The sequence below is a fragment of the Stegostoma tigrinum genome, chromosome 7 (assembly GCF_030684315.1).
Source record: "Stegostoma tigrinum isolate sSteTig4 chromosome 7, sSteTig4.hap1, whole genome shotgun sequence".
In the NCBI taxonomy this organism is placed as follows: domain Eukaryota; kingdom Metazoa; phylum Chordata; class Chondrichthyes; order Orectolobiformes; family Stegostomatidae; genus Stegostoma; species Stegostoma tigrinum.
The window spans coordinates 91051550-91072035 of NC_081360.1; the positions used below are offsets into that span (position 1 = coordinate 91051550).

At 40.4% G+C, this 20486-nt stretch overlaps 1 protein-coding gene across 3 annotated transcripts in view; it reads left to right on the plus strand.

The window, feature by feature from the left end:
• The first annotated feature begins 6775 nt into the window (after positions 1 to 6775).
• LOC125454282 (contactin-associated protein-like 5) overlaps positions 6776 to 20486 on the plus strand; it is an 821154-nt gene continuing 807443 nt past the window's right edge. For 2 of the 3 annotated variants that reach the window (XM_059647522.1, XM_059647523.1), the window contains exons 1-2: positions 6776 to 7194; positions 19955 to 20053. In XM_059647522.1, the coding sequence (XP_059503505.1) occupies positions 7110 to 7194; positions 19955 to 20053 (184 nt within the window). In that variant the 5' untranslated portion in view covers positions 6776 to 7109. The remainder of the gene's footprint in view (positions 7195 to 19954; positions 20054 to 20486) is intronic. The other variant, XM_059647524.1, reaches the window with a different exon arrangement.

Sequence of the window (20486 nt, forward strand, 5' to 3'; positions counted from 1 at the left end):
CATTGGGCCTCAGAAATAATTGGCCATTTTGACATATTCCATCAATCCTGCATCCCAAGTCTTCATCACTCTGGCATAGCTTGTTTTATACTGAGCAATCACTGCTGATTTCAACAGGCAATGCTCTACTCTGAAGAATGGTAATTGGCTAAAGACAAAAGTTATGTCCCCTCACTCCAACTGAAGTGTTGCCTCAGGTAGCTGATGGCTAATATAATTACCTAGCAGCTCTGTATTCCCGTTAACAGCAGTAGGAGTGCTAGGTCACAAATATTACTCAAGTTACAAATTTCAGTGTCGCTGGCATGGAACGTGAGGGAGCGTCTGTTGGTGAGGGGGGGCGGGGGGGGAACGTTGAAACCCAGGAGTTTACATGGGAGACAATGTTCGAAGTACCCATGGGTGACACATCTTCGGGAGGGATACCAGATGAGGACAGAGGAAACTTGATGGGAAACTTGAACCTTTCTGCAAAAGGCCTGAGCTAGGCGTCGCCTCACCTCTTCCTCCTACCAGCCTCAACATTAAAGCAAAGTTGGGCAGACCATCATAGGCCTCCCCATGCATATAAAATTACAGGGTGACGCGTGTCCGTGTGGAGCAGAAAAGCTGCTAACAGAATATTATGGCTTTCTTGTCTGTGAATAGGGGACAGCAAATTTCTGCCTCATGACACTGTTTCAGTGAAGAGCAGGGGATTGCCTTCACTGTCCTGGCCATTCAACATTTCAAAAACAGATTGATCATTATCACATTGTTTGAAGGGCTTGCTATGTGCCACTGCAATTCTTCCATTTATGCAAAGGAAATAAAAGCAAGCTTCGATCATTTTGCTCCTTAAACCTATTGCACCATTCAAATTGGTGATGTTGTTCTTCTACTTCACGTTATTTTCCGCAGTATCACGCCGACCTTTGGTATTATCATTGCCTTGAGTTTATACAAACCTATTATCTCTGCCTTGAACATATTGAATGGTTGCAGAGTGGAAAACTCCAAAAATTCCCCATTCCCTCAGTGAAGAAACTCTCCCATCATCTCACCCTTTAAGGGGCTTTTGTTTATGTTGAATTAAATTGAATCATTTATTGTCACGTATACTCTGGAAAAATGCAATGAAAAGTGTTCACCTTCACTGTACATACATGGTGCCATTCACCTTAACTTAGAATAAGATAAGAAAAAAAAGGTAACCTAAGAGAGCCTGACTTTCCTTTCCATTGCCGCAGTCCCACTCAGGGTTTTCCAGCCTTCACCGTGCCTCCGCCAGAATCCTGCTCCGGGCTTTCCAGTCCACGCCACTCCGCTGGCAGCACCTTGCGCTGGGCTGCCTGACCGGCTTGCTCTCACCACTGCTGCCTCCCAGGCTCACTCTTGACCGGCCACTGTCGCTACAGCCTATGCTCGAACCGCTGTCGCTGCCGCGCATAACCCACATGTTCAGCTCTCACCACGTGGTTCCTGGTCGCAACCCGACTCCTCAGGTAAGTAGTTAAAAGTGGTTGGGGGGATGGAAATACTACAGGGGGACAGAGAAGAAAAGAAGGAAAGGAAGGACAAAGAAAGAAGGAGAAAGAGAACTGGTGAGCAGAGTGAAGCTCCGAATGGAGACTTATCCTGCTGCCATCATGCCGGACACTCTTTTGACTATAAACATCCAAACTCGGGATCAGCCTTCCTGCATCCACTCTGTCAATCTCTGTAAACATTTTGGATGCTTCAATTAAAATTTCTCTCATATTTTTAAAATCCAGAAAATGCACCTCAATCTATTCTCAGAAGACAATCTTGCCATCCAGGAGTCAGTCCAGGGAATCTTTGTTGCACCTTTAATGCACAGTACTTCATTGATCTTCAGGTGCTTGGAGATGCCATATCAATAAGTTGCTTTCATAAATTCTGTTTCTTTGACAAAACTTTTGCATATTGATCACCAATACATCTTCACACAGTTTGTTTGTTAATTCCCCTTGGGACTTCTTAATTAGTTATAAATCTTTGCTCAAAAATCTCCGTAGATGCAAATTGTTTTAAACTGCTGTGACTTGTTATCTAAACAAATGAGGCAGCTATGTGTTTATGTAATAAAAGCAGAAAGTGCTGGAAATATTCAATAAATCTGGCAGCGTCAATGGAAAGACCAGACTTTTTTGTTCCCTGGAGCTTAGGAGACTGAGAGGTGATGTTATGGAGGTCTATTAAATCACGAGAGGCATAGGCAAGGTAAATAGTCAATATCTATTTTTCATGGTGGGGCAGTCTACAACTAGAGGCCAAAGGTTTAATGTGAGAGGGGAGAGATACAAGGGATCCAGGGGAACAATTTTTTCACACTAAGGACGATGGGTGTCTGGAACGGGCTGCCAGATGTAGTGGTGGAGGTGAGTACAATTTCATAATTTAAGAAACGTTTGGACAGACAGATGGAAGGGATAAGTGTAGAGGGATTTTGAAAAAAATGCAGGCAAATGGGACCTGATTAATTGTGAAAACTGGACAGCAGAGGCAAGTTGGGCTGAAGTATATTCAAGAAAATGTTCTGATTCAATGTGTAGATGTACCTATTGGAAAAGTAGAAAAACCTGACCTTCTTTTGGGAAATAAGGCAGGGTAAGTGACCGAAGTGACAGTTGGGTGGCACACTGGGGCAAGTGACCATAATTGTATTAGCTTTAATGTAGCTGTGGAAATGGATAAACCTGATCAAAAAGTTAAAGATCTAAATTGGATTAAGGCCAATTTTTACAGTGTTCAGCCAGAACTTTCAAAACTTGACTGGAGGAGGCTATTCACAGGTCAATGGACAGTTGGAAAATGGGAGGACTTTAAAATAAGATAATGCGAATTCAGAGACAGTATGTTCCTGTTAGTGTGAAGGACAAGGCTGGTACGTGTAGGGAATACTACTTGACTAGAAAAGTGGAGTATCTGATCAAGAAGAAGGAGGAATATGTCAGGTATAGACTGCTAGGATTGAGTAAACCCCGAAAGGAGCTTAAGAGCAACAGGAGCGCACTTGAGAGGGAAATCAGACGGACATCAAGGGACCATGAGACATTTTTGACAAATAAGATTAAGGTGAATCCTAAGATATTCTACAAATACAGTGAGGGCAAAAAAAGTAACTGGGGAGAGAATAAGGCCCCTTAAATGCCAACTACATCATATATTTCTGGTGTTATGGACCAGACCAAACCCTCTCAAAATGTATTAAAAAGATAACCTAACGTTTTCTTGTTTTAAAGGCATTGCATTCCAGATGCAATTCAGTTGTTCAAACTAAAAGTCTTGAAGCAAAACACACTTTATTTATACTATAGTTAAAATACAAGTAAAGCAAGAAGAAATTGGCATAATCTCTTGGAAAACTTAACAGAATAATAGATTATTTAACTAATAAACAGTGACTGCTCCAATATAATAACATCCCATAAACACATCCTTGGCGAAGGCAAATTTAATAAAATAGATTGTCTCACATACAATTATCTAGTCCGGGAGTTGAAAACAAAATACCGTCAAGAGAGAATTCTGGGAGAGAGAGTAACAGGGAGAGATGTACTGCTGCTTCCAAACCCAACTTCAAGACCCCAACAACTGTTACTGAAAAACTAAAACTAAAAATCCTTGTTCTATGGAAGCTTGACCCCACCCATACAGGCTGCTTCTATTGTTCTGAATTCAGAAAAAAAATCCCAAGGCCTTGCAAATTGTTTATTTTATGCGCTTTGAAGCAGAGTGCACTGTATGTCTGACTCAACCCTTCTTCATACATAAAAACAGGACCAAATACACATCTTAAAGCCTAGTATCATCATAATAGAATTGCAGGAGATGGGTGAGATACTAAACGAATATTTTGTGTCACTATTTGCTGTGGAGAAGAACACAAAAGCAAAGTGACTTGGGGAAATAAATGGTGATGTCTTGAAAAGTGTCCATATTATAGAAGAGGGGGTGCTGGAAGTTTTAAAACACGTAAAAGTAGATAAATCCCTTGAACCTGATCAGGTATACCACAGAACTTTGTGAAAAGCTAGGGAAGAGATTGCTGGGTCCGTTGTTGAGATAATTGGATCAGTGACAGCCACAGATGAAGTGCCAACATACACGGGTGGCTAATGTGGTGCTATTATTTAAGAAAAAATGTAAGGAAAAGCCAGCGAACTATGGACTGGTGACCCTAAGGTCAGTGATGGCTAAGTTGTTAGAGGGGATTCTGAAACACAGGATTTACGTGTATTTGGAAAGGCAAGGACTGATCAGAGATAGACAACATAGCTTTGTGTATGGGAAATCTTGTCTCATTAACTGGATTGAGTTATTTGAAGAGGTGCCAAAGAAGATTGGTAAAGGCAGAACAATCAATGTTGTCTGTATGGACTTCAGCAATATGTTCGACAGGGTTCCCATGGTAGACTGGTCAGCAAGGTTAGATCACATGGAACCCAGGGAGAGCTAGCCAATTGGATACAAAATTGGCTTGAAGTTAGGGGACAGAGGGTAATGGTAGAGGTCTATGTTTTGGACTGGAGGTTGGTAACCAGTGGTGTGCCACAATAATCAGTGCTGGGTCCTCTGCTTTTTGTCATTTATGTAGATGACTTGGATGTGAATATAGCAGGAATGGTTCGTAAGTTTGCAGATGATACCAAAATTGGTGGAGTAGTACGCAGTAAAGAATGTACAATGCGACCTTTATCAGATGGGCCAGTGGGCCGAAGATTGGCAGATGGAGATTAATTTGGCTAAATGTGAGGTGCTGCATTTTGGTCAGGCAAACAAGGCAGGAATTACTCAGTTAATGATACAATCATGTGGCATGCTGCTGAACAAAAAGACAATGGGATGCAGGTGCATTCTTCCTTGAAACAAGTTGCGGGTTGGGAGGTGAAGAAGGTGCTTGGCATGCTTGCCTACTGGGAACAGTGCACTGAGTATAAGAGTTAGAACATCATGCTGTAGCTGTATAAGACAGTAGTCAGGCCACTTTTAGAAAACTGCATTTAATTCTGGTCTCTCTGCTAGATGAAAGATATTGATAAACTTGAAAGGATTCAGAAAGATTTGCAAGGCTGATATTGGGATTGGAGGATTTGAACTATAAGGTGATGCTGAATAGTCTAGGATTTTTGGCCTGGAGCATTAGAGGCTGAGGGCTGACCTGACAGAAGTTTATTAAATCATGAGGGGCATGGAGAGGGTGAATAACTGAAGTCTTTTTCCTAGGGTGGGGGAGTCCAAAACTAAAGGGCATAGGTTTAAGGTGAAAGGGAAAAGATTTAAAAGGGATCTGAAGGGGTTTTTTTCATGCAGGGTATGGTGTGTGTTTAGAATGAGCTGCCAGAGGAGACAGTGGAAGCTGGTACAGTTACAAGATTTCAAAGACATCTGGATGTGTACATGAATAGGATGTGTTGAGATGGATAATGGACAAATTCTGGCAAATGAGACTAGATGCGTTTAGGGTATCAAGAATATGTTGGACCAAATGGTCTGCTTCTGTGCTTAATGATTTTCTAACTCTATGATCACAATTGATCCTCTAACTCAGTGCTATAGTCCTGCTTTCTCCTGATACCCATTCTCTGCCATAGTTGACACCAAGACATTGAGTGTTTTTGAGAAGGATATAGGTATTGGTCTTGGGGCTAAAGGGATCAAAGACTATGGGGCAAAAATGGGAACAGCATACTCAGGAGGATAGTCAGCTGTGATAGTATGGAATGGCAGACCAAGTTCAAAAGGCCAAGTAGCCTACTCCTGCTCCTTTTTTTATGCTTCTACTCCTTGAAGTCTTTAAAGTCTAAGAAAAGTAAATGAGTTTCTTTCTTGAATCTACTCAGTGATTAAGCCACTCCAGCCTTTTGTAGCCAAAGACAGCAAAGACACCTCACTACCGACAATCTGGCTTGAGACTGAGAGCAAGTGCATTTAAACAACTCGGGCATGTTTACTTTTACAGAGGCACTGACAAAAGAAAAAAAATATAAATAATTGCATTGATTCAGAGTAGACCGGGCAGATCCCGTGTAGCCAGCTGGCTGTGTCTTAAGTCAGTCTCACTGATTTCTGTTATGTCTGAATGAACAATAATGTGTTCTTGGGTGGTGGGGGCGTGGGAGGGGAAACGACAAAATCCCTGAATAATCAAATACTTAACGGATTACAAACAAAGATTCGAAAACAAAAAAAGATTTAAAATCAATCACGACTCTTTGCTGGGGTGGCAGAGATTGACTCTTGCAATATAAATATCACAGTAAGATTTTACAGGTTGGTGTTGAGGAGTAGTATGGCATGTTCGGACGAAATGTTTGTAATCATTGAAATGCATCAGAATGGAGAATTTTGTTTTTTCGAAATAAAGTTTATTTTTAAAAAGATGCATTCTGACATGTTATTAGAAGAAGCAGTTGGAAAGAGCGTTAATACGTCCCCTGCATCCCCACCCCACACACAAACACATTTGGAAAGAACAGCAACAACGACATACTGTATTGATCGATGACAACTAACAGTCACATTTATTAGCAAGAGTGCAGTGCAATTGCGGAAATAAAAAAATCAAACAAAAATCCCGTTTTGGTGTCGTTCAGCGCTGAAAGTGGGCTAGGATGTGAGAATAAAACAACATTTATGTAGTGCCATCCCATCCACACATGCTTGTGATACGGGGCTATTAGAAGGCGGCCTGAAAGTGGATAAATGCTGCCTGATATATTGTATAAATTGCAGCCAATCTTTCTGAACTGGCAAGAAGGAAAGAAGGCGCTGTGCAGCGCACTCTGTGAGCTCTCAGTCCAGCCGCTTGTGGCGCGGCCCCTTCTCTCTCGCAGTCTCTCTCTCACATCTCTCTCTTGACTCCTCCGCTCTTACGTCCGGATTTCCCGGTGCAAATATAGCCGGACGCAGGAAAACGTATTGTGTGGCGGGGAGAGTGCAGGAACGGCTGTTTTAAAAGCGGAGGGAAGGAGGAGCAGGCAATCAGGAGAGCAGAGAGAGAGAGACAGTCACAGTAGAATGTGCATTGACGTGGTGAAAAGTGCAGCCAGAGAGCACCAGCATTGAGCTCGCCACTCTTAAAAGATCTAATTGCTTCCAAAAAAATGAATTCAGACGCCAGTAACAAACGCCTCTCGTTTTCCCTCTCCTTCATCAGCCTCTGGATCTTCTTGACAACAGCCCAGTCTTGTAAGTGAACAATTCCCCTTTATTGTAGTTGAGAAGAGACGGAAATGGGGGAAGGGGATTGAGAAAGTGAATTTGCAGATGAACTGGTGGAGGGTATGTATTCATTTTCTTTTATAACAGATTGATAGGGCTTGCTGAGGTAATGCCCCTACAAGTACTGCAGAAGGGTCATTGCGTTTTTATATAATAACGTGAATTTAAGACACGCAAAACTGCAACGTGAACAGACCAGTGACATTTGACATAGGTGCAAAATACTTTACAACCTAGTTTGTTCTAGTGTGTAGCCTAGGATGCCAAAACCAACGTATTCAGAGTCGGTAAGTTTTTATTGAGCAAATCCTGCCAAATCGCTACAAGCTAAGTTTTCTTTTCGTCTTTACGTGTGTATTGTGCAACATTACCTTAGTACTCGAGTCTCTGGTCCTGAAGCCAGATCAATGTTTGCGAACAGAGTTGGACATTGACAGCCATACATTAAAATAGTTGATGCTTCTGCTTCAGAGTTGCTTCGGGGACGTGGAAGCTAGTTGGGAACTTGACTGTGTGTGGGCTTTGAGTCAGGTGTAGTACATGCTGGTGGATTCCAAAACATGCTTGTGCCATTACATGCATTCTTTATTACAAACGTTATTATTGGCAAAAAGCCATTTTTACAACGACGCGAAAACGTTACAACTTTAATCGGCAAGAAAGTGCTTCTCATCACTAAAAACGCGAAGCAAACATTCCGAAATTATTTTCAATCCGTCTTGAACAATATTTGTAAGTTACATTGAGTTAAATGAGGCGCCGAGAACTCTCTTCATTCACTTGCGTAATGAAATGGAATAAGGTATTCTTGATGCTTATTGCCTTAATACGAATGTGTTCAAGTGTGGCCATAACGTTATTTTGTGAATGCTGTGTGTGTGTGTATAGGTGCGGTAAGGAAAGGGTGCATGGAGTTAAATTACCGATTGGCACTATAACTCAAGTTAGACTATTTTCACCATCTGCTGAAGATATACAAAAGAACATGTTGGCACATCACAAGCCTCTTCATTTCTCTGTTATCCCGAAGATATCACAAAACAGTCGGTGCAGACACAGTGGGCTGAAGGGCCTGTTCTGCAGTCTGTGATTCTGAAGGAAGTACTGACTGGAGGATCATTAGTCGTGGGGGTGGTGTAATTTCTAGGCTGAAAATTTCTTAGTTGTTCATGTGTTTAGATGATTGTTGGTCACCCATAGACTGCAGTTATACTGTCCAGCTTGCTTCTGTGCATCACTGTGCACAATGATGAAAATGTACCAATAGAAATGGAGGGTCAGACTTTCACAAAGCACTTGAGCCTACTAAAGCCAAACAACGTGACACATCCTCCTATCTTCATTCTGGGCATGCCTCCAAGTTTATTATGTTTATGGCAATATTTTATTCCTGAGTCCAACAATCACAGTCAATTTTAACATTTTTAAAAATTACTACAAAAGCATATTTCTCAAATATATTACATTCTAAGTTTGTTCAAGTCTGAAGAGATATTCCTGAAAAAGTCAACAGTCATTTAAACAATATTTTTATTGTCTACCTATGCTTTGATCAGTTCGCCCAATATCATATTCCTGGAATACATTCATTTTTAACAAAGGCTTTTTTAAATAAGAAAAGCATGACACTTAAGTTTCAACTAAAGCAAAGAGAATTTTAAAGTCTCTGAAATAACAACTAGGAATCAATTAAACCAAGCCAGGAATTCTTTGTCATGAATCTACAACTTTGTAGGTAGGGCAATACTTCAACTTAATTCAGCATAAATGGATTTATTTGTGGGCATGCGATGTAATCAGCTTCGGTGAGGATGCAGGAGACTAGAGACATGATAGACCTAAAATTGTTGCAGCTATTAATATCTATTTAGAAAATAAACAGATCTCCATGAATAAGCCAATGAATAACTCAACAATCTGCAATGGGAAGGATTGAGATTTTATTCCAGACTTACCTTTCCAGTGGATATGTGCTGGAAACAAAAGAGTTGGATTGCCAAGCAGTCTCAGCCGAAGAAGAAGTAGTTTTTTTTTCCATTCTTGATGTATTAAGTCATTCCTACTGGAAAAATCAATGCAGGGATGTAATTTGTAGGGATTAGACTGGACTTTGCTGCTTCCTCTTATACAGTTTGATGGCATCACTGTTTATGGTCACACATCGACAATAGCTGAAACAAAAATAGCAACTGCTGGAAATATTAAGCAGGTCATACATTAACTGCTGTTTCTCCTTCTACAGATAATGCCGCACATGTTGGATGCTCCTTGCATTTTCTGTTCTGTTTGCACTGTTTTGCATGTAGGATTATGACTTGAATTAAGGTATCTGTCAGGTTTACAACAACACCTCAACAGGGACATGACAATCCAAAGAGGAAAGAAGGGAAAAGCAGGAAGGAAAGTGTCCCAAATAGGAGAATATAAACAGTCCTATGAAATTACATTGCCAGAAATATATCTTTGCCTTCTCTGGGAGGTTTTGTTTCTAAGTGTGAAGAGTTAATGACATGATTAAAAGTTGGCCTGGAGGTGCTCAAAAGCAAAACTGATGTGATGTACCTGAATTAATCTGCACAATTAAAACCAAAGTATCTCAGGTTAATAATTACAACTGATGCTATTTCAACCTCACCATGTTGTGAGGTTACGGGCAGATAACGTGACAATGATATAGTATCTTGATGAACTTTGCACACAGTTTGGTTGCAGATTCATATTCAAATTTAAATAATGCTGTATTCATCACATTGTGCCTCAAAGGTCTACTCCACAGCTGATGGATGGTGTCAGAGTTCCAGGCTAAAAAGGCAGCGTGAAACATTTTTTCTTTCTTAAAACAACAATTATTTGTATTTAGCTAGCACTACCCATTAATTTTACTGTATAGAATGGACCACACAGCCAAACTGCCCCTTATCAGTCATGTTTCAGCTAACCCACTTTATTTCATCTCATTCTATGAGCACAAGTTCTGATCTGCAGGAAGATAACTCAGGTTTTTTACAATAAGGAGCTTGGGATGGTGGGGGGTACCAGGATAATATGAACTTGAGAAAGGTAGAATGAAAGCAGACTATAAGAAGAAAGACTGAAATAATTATTGAAGGGGATGTTTTTGAAGAGAGGAGGATATGAGAGCATGGGGAATGGAAGAGAGTCCTAGAACACAAATGCAGAGTGGCTTTCAGTGGAGGAGCAGAAATTGTTTCAGGGATGAGGACAATGTCAGAGGAATTGAACATGTGCATGTAGTTATAAGTCAGGAGGGGATCACAAATTTAGGATTGAATGAAGTCAATATGGGATTTGCAAAACTTGAATGTTTAGAATTGTTAAGTTCGGTATAGGAGCCTGTGGAGTCTGAAGAGGACAGGGGGAAAGATGAGGTGTAAATTGAGAAAATTAAACACTGATTCAGCCAATTACTAAAAGTTAAAAAAGGGCAATAGAAAGGATATGGGTGAGGAGGTTGAGCTTAAGGTTAAAAAGGGTGCGGTAACTTCCTAGCTCATAAGTCAGCTTGAGATGCCTCCTGAGGATATTAGTCGTATTAAGGCTAAAGACTTGGAGGTCTGGATGGAAGCTAAAGATCATGTATGCATTTTCCATTTGTTAAACTTGAGAAAGTATTCACATCAGTGTGCTATTAAAATGTGTGTAGTAACGTTTGCAATAATGAAGGAGAAAGCCGATGGGGAGAGATAATTGTGCAGTCGCTTTGACAGTGCAACGTTGTTTCGAGAGAGAGCACAATTAAAATGGAAAAATTTGTGTTTCAGCACCATGGAGAGTGGCAGGTTTGAGCTGTGTTTAAGTATCATTACAAGTGTTACGATTGTGGCTCGGGTGATTTGTAAGAAAAAATCATGGGGAGCATAAAATGACCAAAAGTGGAGAGGAAGGTATGTTGGAGAATGGAGATGAGGATGTATTTTCAGACAGCCATGTCCAGAAAGGAGATGGCAGTAGTGCGTATGAGAACGAGGGTGATATATGACAATGACATTTCCTGGAGATAGAAAAAATGGATGATTTAAATAACAGACGTTGAAGATTATTTTGAATGGGATAAAAACAATGCTTATCTTACAATAGGAAAACATCCTGAGGTGTTTTACACATGAAATAGTTGAGTCAAACCACGAGAGTTAGCAAAAAAAGTCAAAGAGCCAAACGTCAAGGAAGATCTTATTGGAGGAAGCAGAGTCAGTGCAATGGCAAGATTTAGGAAGGGCACTAGAGAACTCAGGCTCCAGATGACCGAAGGTAAGATGGGTCAAAAGGAAATGCTGAATGCTTGTTTAATGAAGATAATTCAATTAGGCTGAGAGTAAGATGTGAAGGTAGGACCTTGGGTCAGGCAGTCAGTATCACCTAGAGGACCAGGCAAGGTGATGACCTCTAGACAGGCAATCAGCATTGCTGAGAAGAGTTGATGAAGAGAGGACACCTTCACAGGTGACCAGCATCAACAAGGGGACCAAGTGAGAAACTGGCTTCTTAGTTGGCAGCTACAGCCAGCGTGAGAGCCAGAGCTTGGTTCATTGGAGTTGATTGTAATTAGTTCTTTTGTATGAGAGAAAGGAGCTCGTTTTTGGTGAACATTTGGTAAGTGCTTAAGGTCTTTACCACTCTTAAATTTGTCAGTAAATAAATTGATTTTAAAAGCAACATAAATAATTGAATTAGATAAGTAAATAAGGATGGAAGTTTGAAGCTGCAGCATCTGAGTGTTCCTAAATACTGCTGGGATCTATGGCAAACATATTTGCAATAACTAAAGTTCATGTAGCTTTGGCTTAGAGTTTATGAACTGGAGGCTGCACTACTTTCACTGCAATGCATCAGGGAGTGTTAAAAGATACCTGGATTCTTTGTAGTAGGAGGAAATTGCCCTGATTCAGATCAGGTTTTCTGATTTGGTCAAGAGTCAGAATAACAGGATGTAAATGTGAATGAGACAGGCAAGGGGATCTAGAGAGCAGGAGATGGTGCAGCCTGGGTAATTAACTATGCCCCAGGAGAGAGGAAGTCATGCAAGTGAGGAGGGCAACAAGGAATGTAGTGGTCGTAGAGGGCGGTATAGTCAGAGGGATTGACACCATTTCCTGAAACAAAGAGCTAGTCCAGATGACTGTGTTGCCTGTCAAATGCCAGGGGTTTGTATATCTGCTCATGCGTAGAAAGGAATTTGCAGTGGGAAGGGGAGGATTCAGTTACATCAGTCCATGTATGTACCAAAGACGTAGGTCGAATTGGAAAAAGAAAAGGATCTGCATACAGAGTATAAGGAGCTAAGAACTAAAGTAAAATGTTAGATTTAAAGATTACAATCTCTGGATTATTACCCGAGTCATACAGTCATATGACACAAAAACAGATCTTTCAGTCTAACTCATCGAGGCTGACCAGATATTCTAAACTGATCTAGTCTCATTTGCCAGTGCTTGGCCGATATCCCTCCAAACCCTTCCTATTCATGTACTGATCCAGGTCCCTATTGAACGATGTAATTATACCCATCTCCAATATTTCCTCTAGCAGCGCATTCCACACACACGCCACCCTCTGCACGGAAGTTTGCCCATCAGGTCCCTTTTACATTTTACTCCTCTCACCTTAAACCCATGCCCTCTAGTTTTGAACTCCCCGGCCCTGGGAAAAATACTTTGGCTATTCACTGTATCCATGTCAATTCACAGGATACATAAAATTACCAAGATTAAAATTCAAAGTCTGGTTTTCAAGAAATATATTCTGGATGTTGGACTACTGGCATCAGTTTACTTGATTTTCAAACCCAGATCAATAGAAATGAGAAATAATGGGAACTGCAGATGCTGGAGAATTCCAAGATAATAAAATGCTCTCTGATGAAGGGTCCAGGCCCGAAACGTCAGTTTTTGTGCTCCTGAGATGCTGCTTGGCCTGCTGTGTTCATCCAGCCTCACATTTTATTATCATAGAAATGAGAAGTCAGGTTTCTGCACGGAACATGAATAACTAGTTATTACAGATATAGATCATCATTATTAAAACTTTAATTCCCTTATAAGTCCTCCTTACCAACATACATGGAGGTCAGCAGACAGGGTAAGCAGGTTATGGACAAAGGGGGAAACTGGAAGGCAATTCAGTAGTCTTTGTACCCATGTACTATTGTTGAGATGGTCCTTATGACTCTTCCACTGGCCAGCGCATTGCTTCAGTTATGGTTCTCTGGATACTTTCACGAGTTAGAAAAATTTGGGTAGCATATCAGTTAAAAGTCACAAAATATTACAACTGTTGCAGAAAAAGTAAAGCAGTTTTCCTCAGGTTTACATTGAATTTTGACTGCAGAGAACCAAAGAGACCACTCCTTAACAAAAGAAAAGCAAAGAACTGTCGATGCTGAAACTCAGAATAAAAAAAAAACTCTGAAGAAGGGTGGCTGGACCCAGAACATTAACTCAGCTTTCCCACCATAGATGCTGCCAGACCTGCTGAGTTTCTCAAGCAATTTCTATTTTTGAGACCATGCCTGAGCTAGGCAAGAACTGAACACATCTCTATCTCTCAGTAACTCGTTTCCAGCTTCAAGCATTATTTACCTCAGAACAAATTGCACGGTTATCTGCAGGCAAAAAAAATGCAGCCATTGATATTGGTCACCAGTCCACAGAACAATCAACTTCTTGTTGACAGCAATAAGTTGCATCAGTACAAGCCTTGGTTCCAAATGATCTGCAAATCTACTTTCAGTTATCGGTTGTTCAAACAGTTGTTTACACGACTGGCATGATTGGGAATATGTGACAATCAAGAAAAGTAGGAAGTGAGATAAAGTTAGATGGTTAGCACTTTTAATCATAAACAGCATTTTTTCAAAACTTCAAGAGCACCTTGGTTCAGGAGATCAGTATGTACAATAAGTTTGGTTGTAGATTGGAAATAGTTTGAGAAAAAAGTCACTACTGGGGGATTAATCTAATACAATCATCTCAAAGCCTGACAGAAATTACGATGTTGGACAAAGTATGCAAAATATAGGAATGGTGCTTTGATAAGGAGACAACATAAGCATGGGTGACTTTCATCTAGAGCAAAACTAGGAAAACCAAAGCTGAAGGCCTAAGGAGACAGATATGGATCAGTTGAGTGTGTGGGCCAAAATCTGCAGATGGAGTATCATGCAGGAAAATGCTAAGCTGTTCACTTCCGAGTATTAATTGAACAGAGAATGACTACAGAATTCTGAGCTGCAGAGGCAATTAGGTGTTCACATGTCAATTAACAAAGAAACAAAGAAACAAAGAAACCAACAGCAGAGGAACAGGCCATTTGGCCCTCCAAGCCTGCGCCGATCAAGATCCACTGTCCAACCTGTCATCTATTTTCTAACAGTCTGTGTCCATTTGCTCCCAGCCCATCCATGTACCTGTCCAAATATACCTTAAAAGACGCTAACGTGTCTGTGTCTACCATCTCCGCTGGCAACGCGTTCCAGGCGCCCACCACCCTCTGTGTAAAGAACATTCCACGCATATCTCCCTTAAACTTTCCTCCTCTCACTTTGAACTCATGACCCCTAGTAATTGAGTCCCCCACTCTGGGAAAAAGCTTCTTGCTATCCACCCTGTCTATACCCCTCATGATTTTGTAGACCTCAATCAGGTCCGCCCTCAATCTCCGTCTTTCTAATGAAAATAACCCTAATCGACTCAACCTCTCTTCATAGCTAGCACCCTCCATACCAGGCAACATGCTGCTGAACCTCCTCTGCACCCTCTCCAAAGCATTCACATCCTTTTGGTAATGTGGCGACCAGAACTGTACACAGTACACCAAATGTGGCCAAACCAAAGTCCTATACAACTGCAACATGACCTGCCAACTCTTGTAATCAACACCCCGCCCAATGAAGGAAAGCATGCCATATGCCTTCTTGACCACCCTATTGACCTGCGTCATCACCTTCAGGGAACAATGGACCTGAACACCCAGATCTCTCTGTTCATCAATTTTCCCAAGGACTTTTCCATTTACTGTATAGTTCGCCCTTGAATTTGATCGTCCAAAATGCATCACCTTGCATTTGCCCGGATTGAGCTCCATCTGCCATTTATCTGCCCAACTCTCCAGTCTATCTGTATTCTGCTGAAATTTCTGACAGTCCCCTTCACTATCAGCTACTCCACCAATCTTCGTGTCATCAGCAAACTTGCTGATCAAACCACCTACACCTTCGTCCAAATCATTTACATATATCACAAACAACAGTGGCCCCAGCACAGATCCCTGTGGAACACCACTGGTCACAGGTCTCCAATTTGAGAAACTCCCCTCTACTACTTCCCTCTGTCTCCTGTCGCCCAGCCAGTTTTTTTATCCATCTAGCTAGCACACCCTGGACCCCACGTGACTTCACTTTCTCCATCAGCCTGCCATTGGGAACCTTATCAAACGCCTTACCGAAGTCCATGTATATGACATCTACAGCCTTTCCCTCATCAATCAACTTTGTCACGTCCTCAAAGAATTCTATTAAGTTGGTAAGACATGACCTTCCCTGTACAAAACCATTTTGCCTATCACTAATAAGCCCATTTTCTTCCAAATGGGAATAGATCCTATCCCTCAGTATCTTCTCCATAGCTTCCCTACCACTGACGTCAGGCTCACTCATCAATAATTACCTGGATGTCACAAAAACTGTTTACTATGCAGCTCCAGAATCTAATCAAAAAAGCTAACAGGATGCTTCCTTTCATGGTCAGGGAAATTTAATATGAATGTAAGGATGTTACCTGCAATTTTGTAGGGGATTGGTGAGAAGAACATCTTGAATACTGTGTGTAGTCTCCTTGTGTAAGAAATGATACTCATACATTGGAGGCAGTTCAGAGGAAGTGTATTGGATTAATGCAACATGAATAGAAGTTGCTGGAAAAACTCAGCAGGTTTGGCAACATCTATGAAGAAAAAAACCAGAGTTAATGTTTCAGGTTTAGTGAGCCTTCCTCAGAACATCCTCAGTTCTGAGGAAGGGTCATTGGACCCAAAAAAGTAATTCTGATTTTTCTTCACAGATGTTGCCAGACCTGCTGAGCTTTTCCAGCGACTTCTGTTTTTGTTCCTGATTTACAGCATCTGCAGTGTTTGTTTTTTTATTTACTAGATTAATACCTGGAATGAGTCTATTGACTTATCAGATTGGACAGGCTGGGCTTGCTTCCACTGGAGTTCAGGAGACCGAGGTCTGTCTTGATTAAAGTCTATAAGATCCTGAATGATCTTGATAAGGTGGATGTGGGAAGGACGTTTGCTCATGTGGGTGAGTTCAGAACTAGGCAGCTCTGCTTTATAGCTGAGGGTCACCTTTTCAAGACAGATATGCAGAGAAAGTTTCTCTCTTAGTGGGCTGTGTATCTTTGGAACTCCCTGCCTGAGAAGATTATGTAGGCAGGGCTATTGAATATTTTAAGACAGAATGGAAGAGATTCTTAAATAGCAACACAAAGCGCTGAACAAACTCAGCAGGTCTGGCATCATTTGTGAAGAGAGATGCAGAATTAACATTCTGAGTCCAATTAATCTTCTTTGCAATTAAATAGATAATTAGATTGAGAAGCTAGAACCGGATGGATTCCTGTTAGACAACAGAATTACAGATTGTAGGGAGTAGACGAGAAATAGAATTTGAAATACGAACAAATTGTGTTGTTATAGAATAGCCAAGAATCAAAGGAATGAATGATCTGTTTCTGCTGCTAATTCATATGCTAAAATGTTGTTTGTATGCTTTTTCATGTGTACAGGACTTGGAGTATGGCATCAGGTGATTACTGAAATAGAGAAGGTCTGGAAAAGATTTAACAAGCTCTATATACCACAACCAATTATTCCATTCCAAACAGAATTAAAGCAGAAGCTAAAATATCATAAACATTTAAAGCTATGTTTGTTCTTAAATGTGAAATTTCTTATAATATTGGAGAAATTTGATTTTCAATGTACTAAATTACGCTTTCCATGGCAGCAAAGCTGTTTAATAATAAATGTGAAGTTAATGTGTCACTGAAACCTAGCTACACCACATTTAACAAGGTATACGTTTTCTGAAGATGTTAATTTTGAATAATAAGACCATAAGAATGAATGTTTTGTTAGTTCAATGATTTCTAATTGTTGGCAACCAGAAGAGTGTGGAAGGTTGGGATGAAAAAACTCAACAGTGGATGTAGTAGCTCAAATAGCTCTATCAATATTTGCACTTGTATGTCTGTAGATTACTGGAGCCAATCATCACTTGAAACTGCTAAAGCCAAAATTAGTGTAATACTAACTGATGGCTGGATTTTGTGGCAGAAATGAAAGCTAACAGATTTCCCTTTACCCAGTACAATCACTGAATTTAGAAGTTATTCTGTTTTTCTGACTGTTATGCCACAAAATCCAGTTATTAAGTCGTATTATACTAATTTTGGCAACAACAGTTTCTAGGCTCTCGATTTTGGGATGCATCAAAAAATAATCCTTCTTCTTTCACTGAAGACTGATAATGCACTTTGTCACTCCCAGACAATGAAATCTTTATGGACTACTTTTGAGCCTTTTAATGTGTTGAAGTTCTCATTTCACTGTACCAGCCCCAAGTCAAACTGTGAGGAAGTAAACATACTAACGTGAGATTACAAGGTTGACATCCAAACCTCAGCAGTTGTCATTTGCACTTCAGTCTATTGGATATTTCTCATTGATGCAAAGCCTGCCTTGGAGCAATGCAAAATGTACTGTAGAATTGTGCTGTGAATTTCACATTAATTTGACATTTACTTCAATCCAAATTACACAGGAAGATACAATTTCAGTAAAAGAGTAATTTGGATTTCACTGCCTTTCAAAAGTTACCACTATTACTTTAGTTTTCTTCTTCCTTCTACACCAGCCATAGAAGGTGCAAATTAAAATGTGTGTTAAGTTGAGAAGGATGCTGTAACATGGTGCTGTCATGATATCAGTACTTCTGTTGGTGTACGACAGCTGACATTCTGTTTCTGTGATGTTGTGAGTCAAAAGATGTGCAGCAAGACTTCAAAGACTTTGCTGCAGAGTGATCAATGAACAATTCCTCTCACTGATGCAGAGATGACTGCACTAATGTATGTACAATATATACACAATATATACTGCACATAAATTTATATATATGACATCGACTTCAAATTTGAGTGTGATGATTGAATGGTCAAACACTTCTTATTTCTTGTACCAAATAGCACAGAGCAGAATACCAAAATTAACTAGAACTGCTGTTGTGTTTTTCTACTGTTTCAGCTCTAAGTTTTCCTCCTAAAATTATGAATATCAAACTGAATCATTTCCATTATGTTTTTGTTTGGTGTGGCATAATGATGGTGATGAAAATAGTGATGAACAAATATCTAGGAAATTGATCTACAAGTGATGTTTTCCTACAATAATCTACAGACATATAGGTAGAAATACTGATAGAGCTGTTTGAGGTGGGAGCTGAAGCTGGGGTGGAAGAGGGTCTGAATTAGAGGTCTCAGGAATGGGAAACTCCTGCTGAATTTAACAAGAATTGTTTCATGCCTGATGGCTAGTTGTTTTGACTAGCCAGTCAGCTGACATGTAGAACCAGCAGCTGGAAATTGTAGCTACAGGCCATAGTCAGAGGATTGCAATTACTGAATTTGTTTTTAATTGGACAGAACAGAGGATTTTGAATGTAAATAACTCACGAGCAAGGTGGGGAAATCCAAAACTCAAGACAGGATTCCCAAGGCTACTTGTATTGATTGAAATCTATAGGAATAGATGATTAATTTCTCCAGCACTTATGTTGGTGGCTCAGGAACAACACTGTTTGGAGTCACATGCACACAGAAGGTTGGGTGAATGGCATTTTCTTTCATCAGAGCCTTTGCTGATCCTTATACAAGGAAAATAGAACAGAAAGTTATAGAGCCTAGAAAGTTATAGAGTCAACACAAACTACGGGGAGGAAATGAGGAATATGCTCAAACAAGCTAAAGGGGTGTGGGAAATGATAAGGCATTGGGAGAACTACCCGCCTTGCAAGAGCCGGAGGAACAGACAAATACAGCAACTGGAGAAGAGAGAGAGAGAGATACAGAGATACATAGAGATACATAGATGGGTAGGATTGAGGCAATTAAACACACATAAGATATCAGTGTTTGTGTGAGAGAAAAAATATCTCCAGATTGGGAGGAACAGAAATTGGCTGGTGGAAGAGTTCATTTTGAGCTGTGAACTTCACTGTGGATACTTTTTTTAAAAGATTTAGACAGCTTTGGAACTTCTCAACTCCATGAAACTGAGCATCTAAGGAGAGTCAGTGAAGTGAATTAGATTCATACATTTGGCTTTTGTTTTATCTCTCCTAATTTAACTGCACAGCCTATTGAGAAAAAGCTGTAAAACGTACAAATGTATCAAATTGAAATGACCTTTGGCATGAAGCCAACAGGTTCCCAATATAAAAGTAATATAAGGGTATCTGCAAACAAGACCTCACATATAACTGTGATTAGAGTTGATGCGTGGATAATTATTGCTGCTGACTGGAGTGCCTGGAGGTAAGTACTCAGATTGTGCATAGGAAAAGCAGAGGACAATAGAATTTAAAATATGGTAGAAAATAGAGTCTGCTGGATGGAGGAAAAGAAAAACCAATGTTATCTTTCTGTGCCAGCCTTGGAAGGAACTGCCATGCATGAACAGACCTTTACTGCCAGAACAGACCACATTCAGTTCAGCAGTGACGTATATCCCAGATTCATTCCGTATCCAGGTGCGTAGAGAAAGCATTACACTCTACAAAGGTAAATACAATAAAACTGGCAAATAATGCTAACATGTTATGTGATCCATTGCCATATGGTTAAACATTCCATGGGTAGTGTTTAATTTTTAATTCTTTCATAGGATGTGGCAGCTACTGTCTTGACCAATTAGTGATTGTTCAACACTAATTGTAAGTGTGAAGGTGGTGGTGCATTGCCTTCTTTCCATCAGGCTTTGGTGTAGTGGGGCATGTGGTAGTGAGGGGATGGTGCTGTTAGAGAGTGACCTTTGGGATTTTGACCCAGTAACAGTGAAAGCATAGTTATATAGTTCCAAGTCAGGATTGAAAGTGGCTTGGAGAGCAATTTGCGAGTGGTGGAATTCCCTTATATCTGCTGCTTTTGGGCTCCTGAGGGAGTTGTGGTCAGTTGATGCAGTGC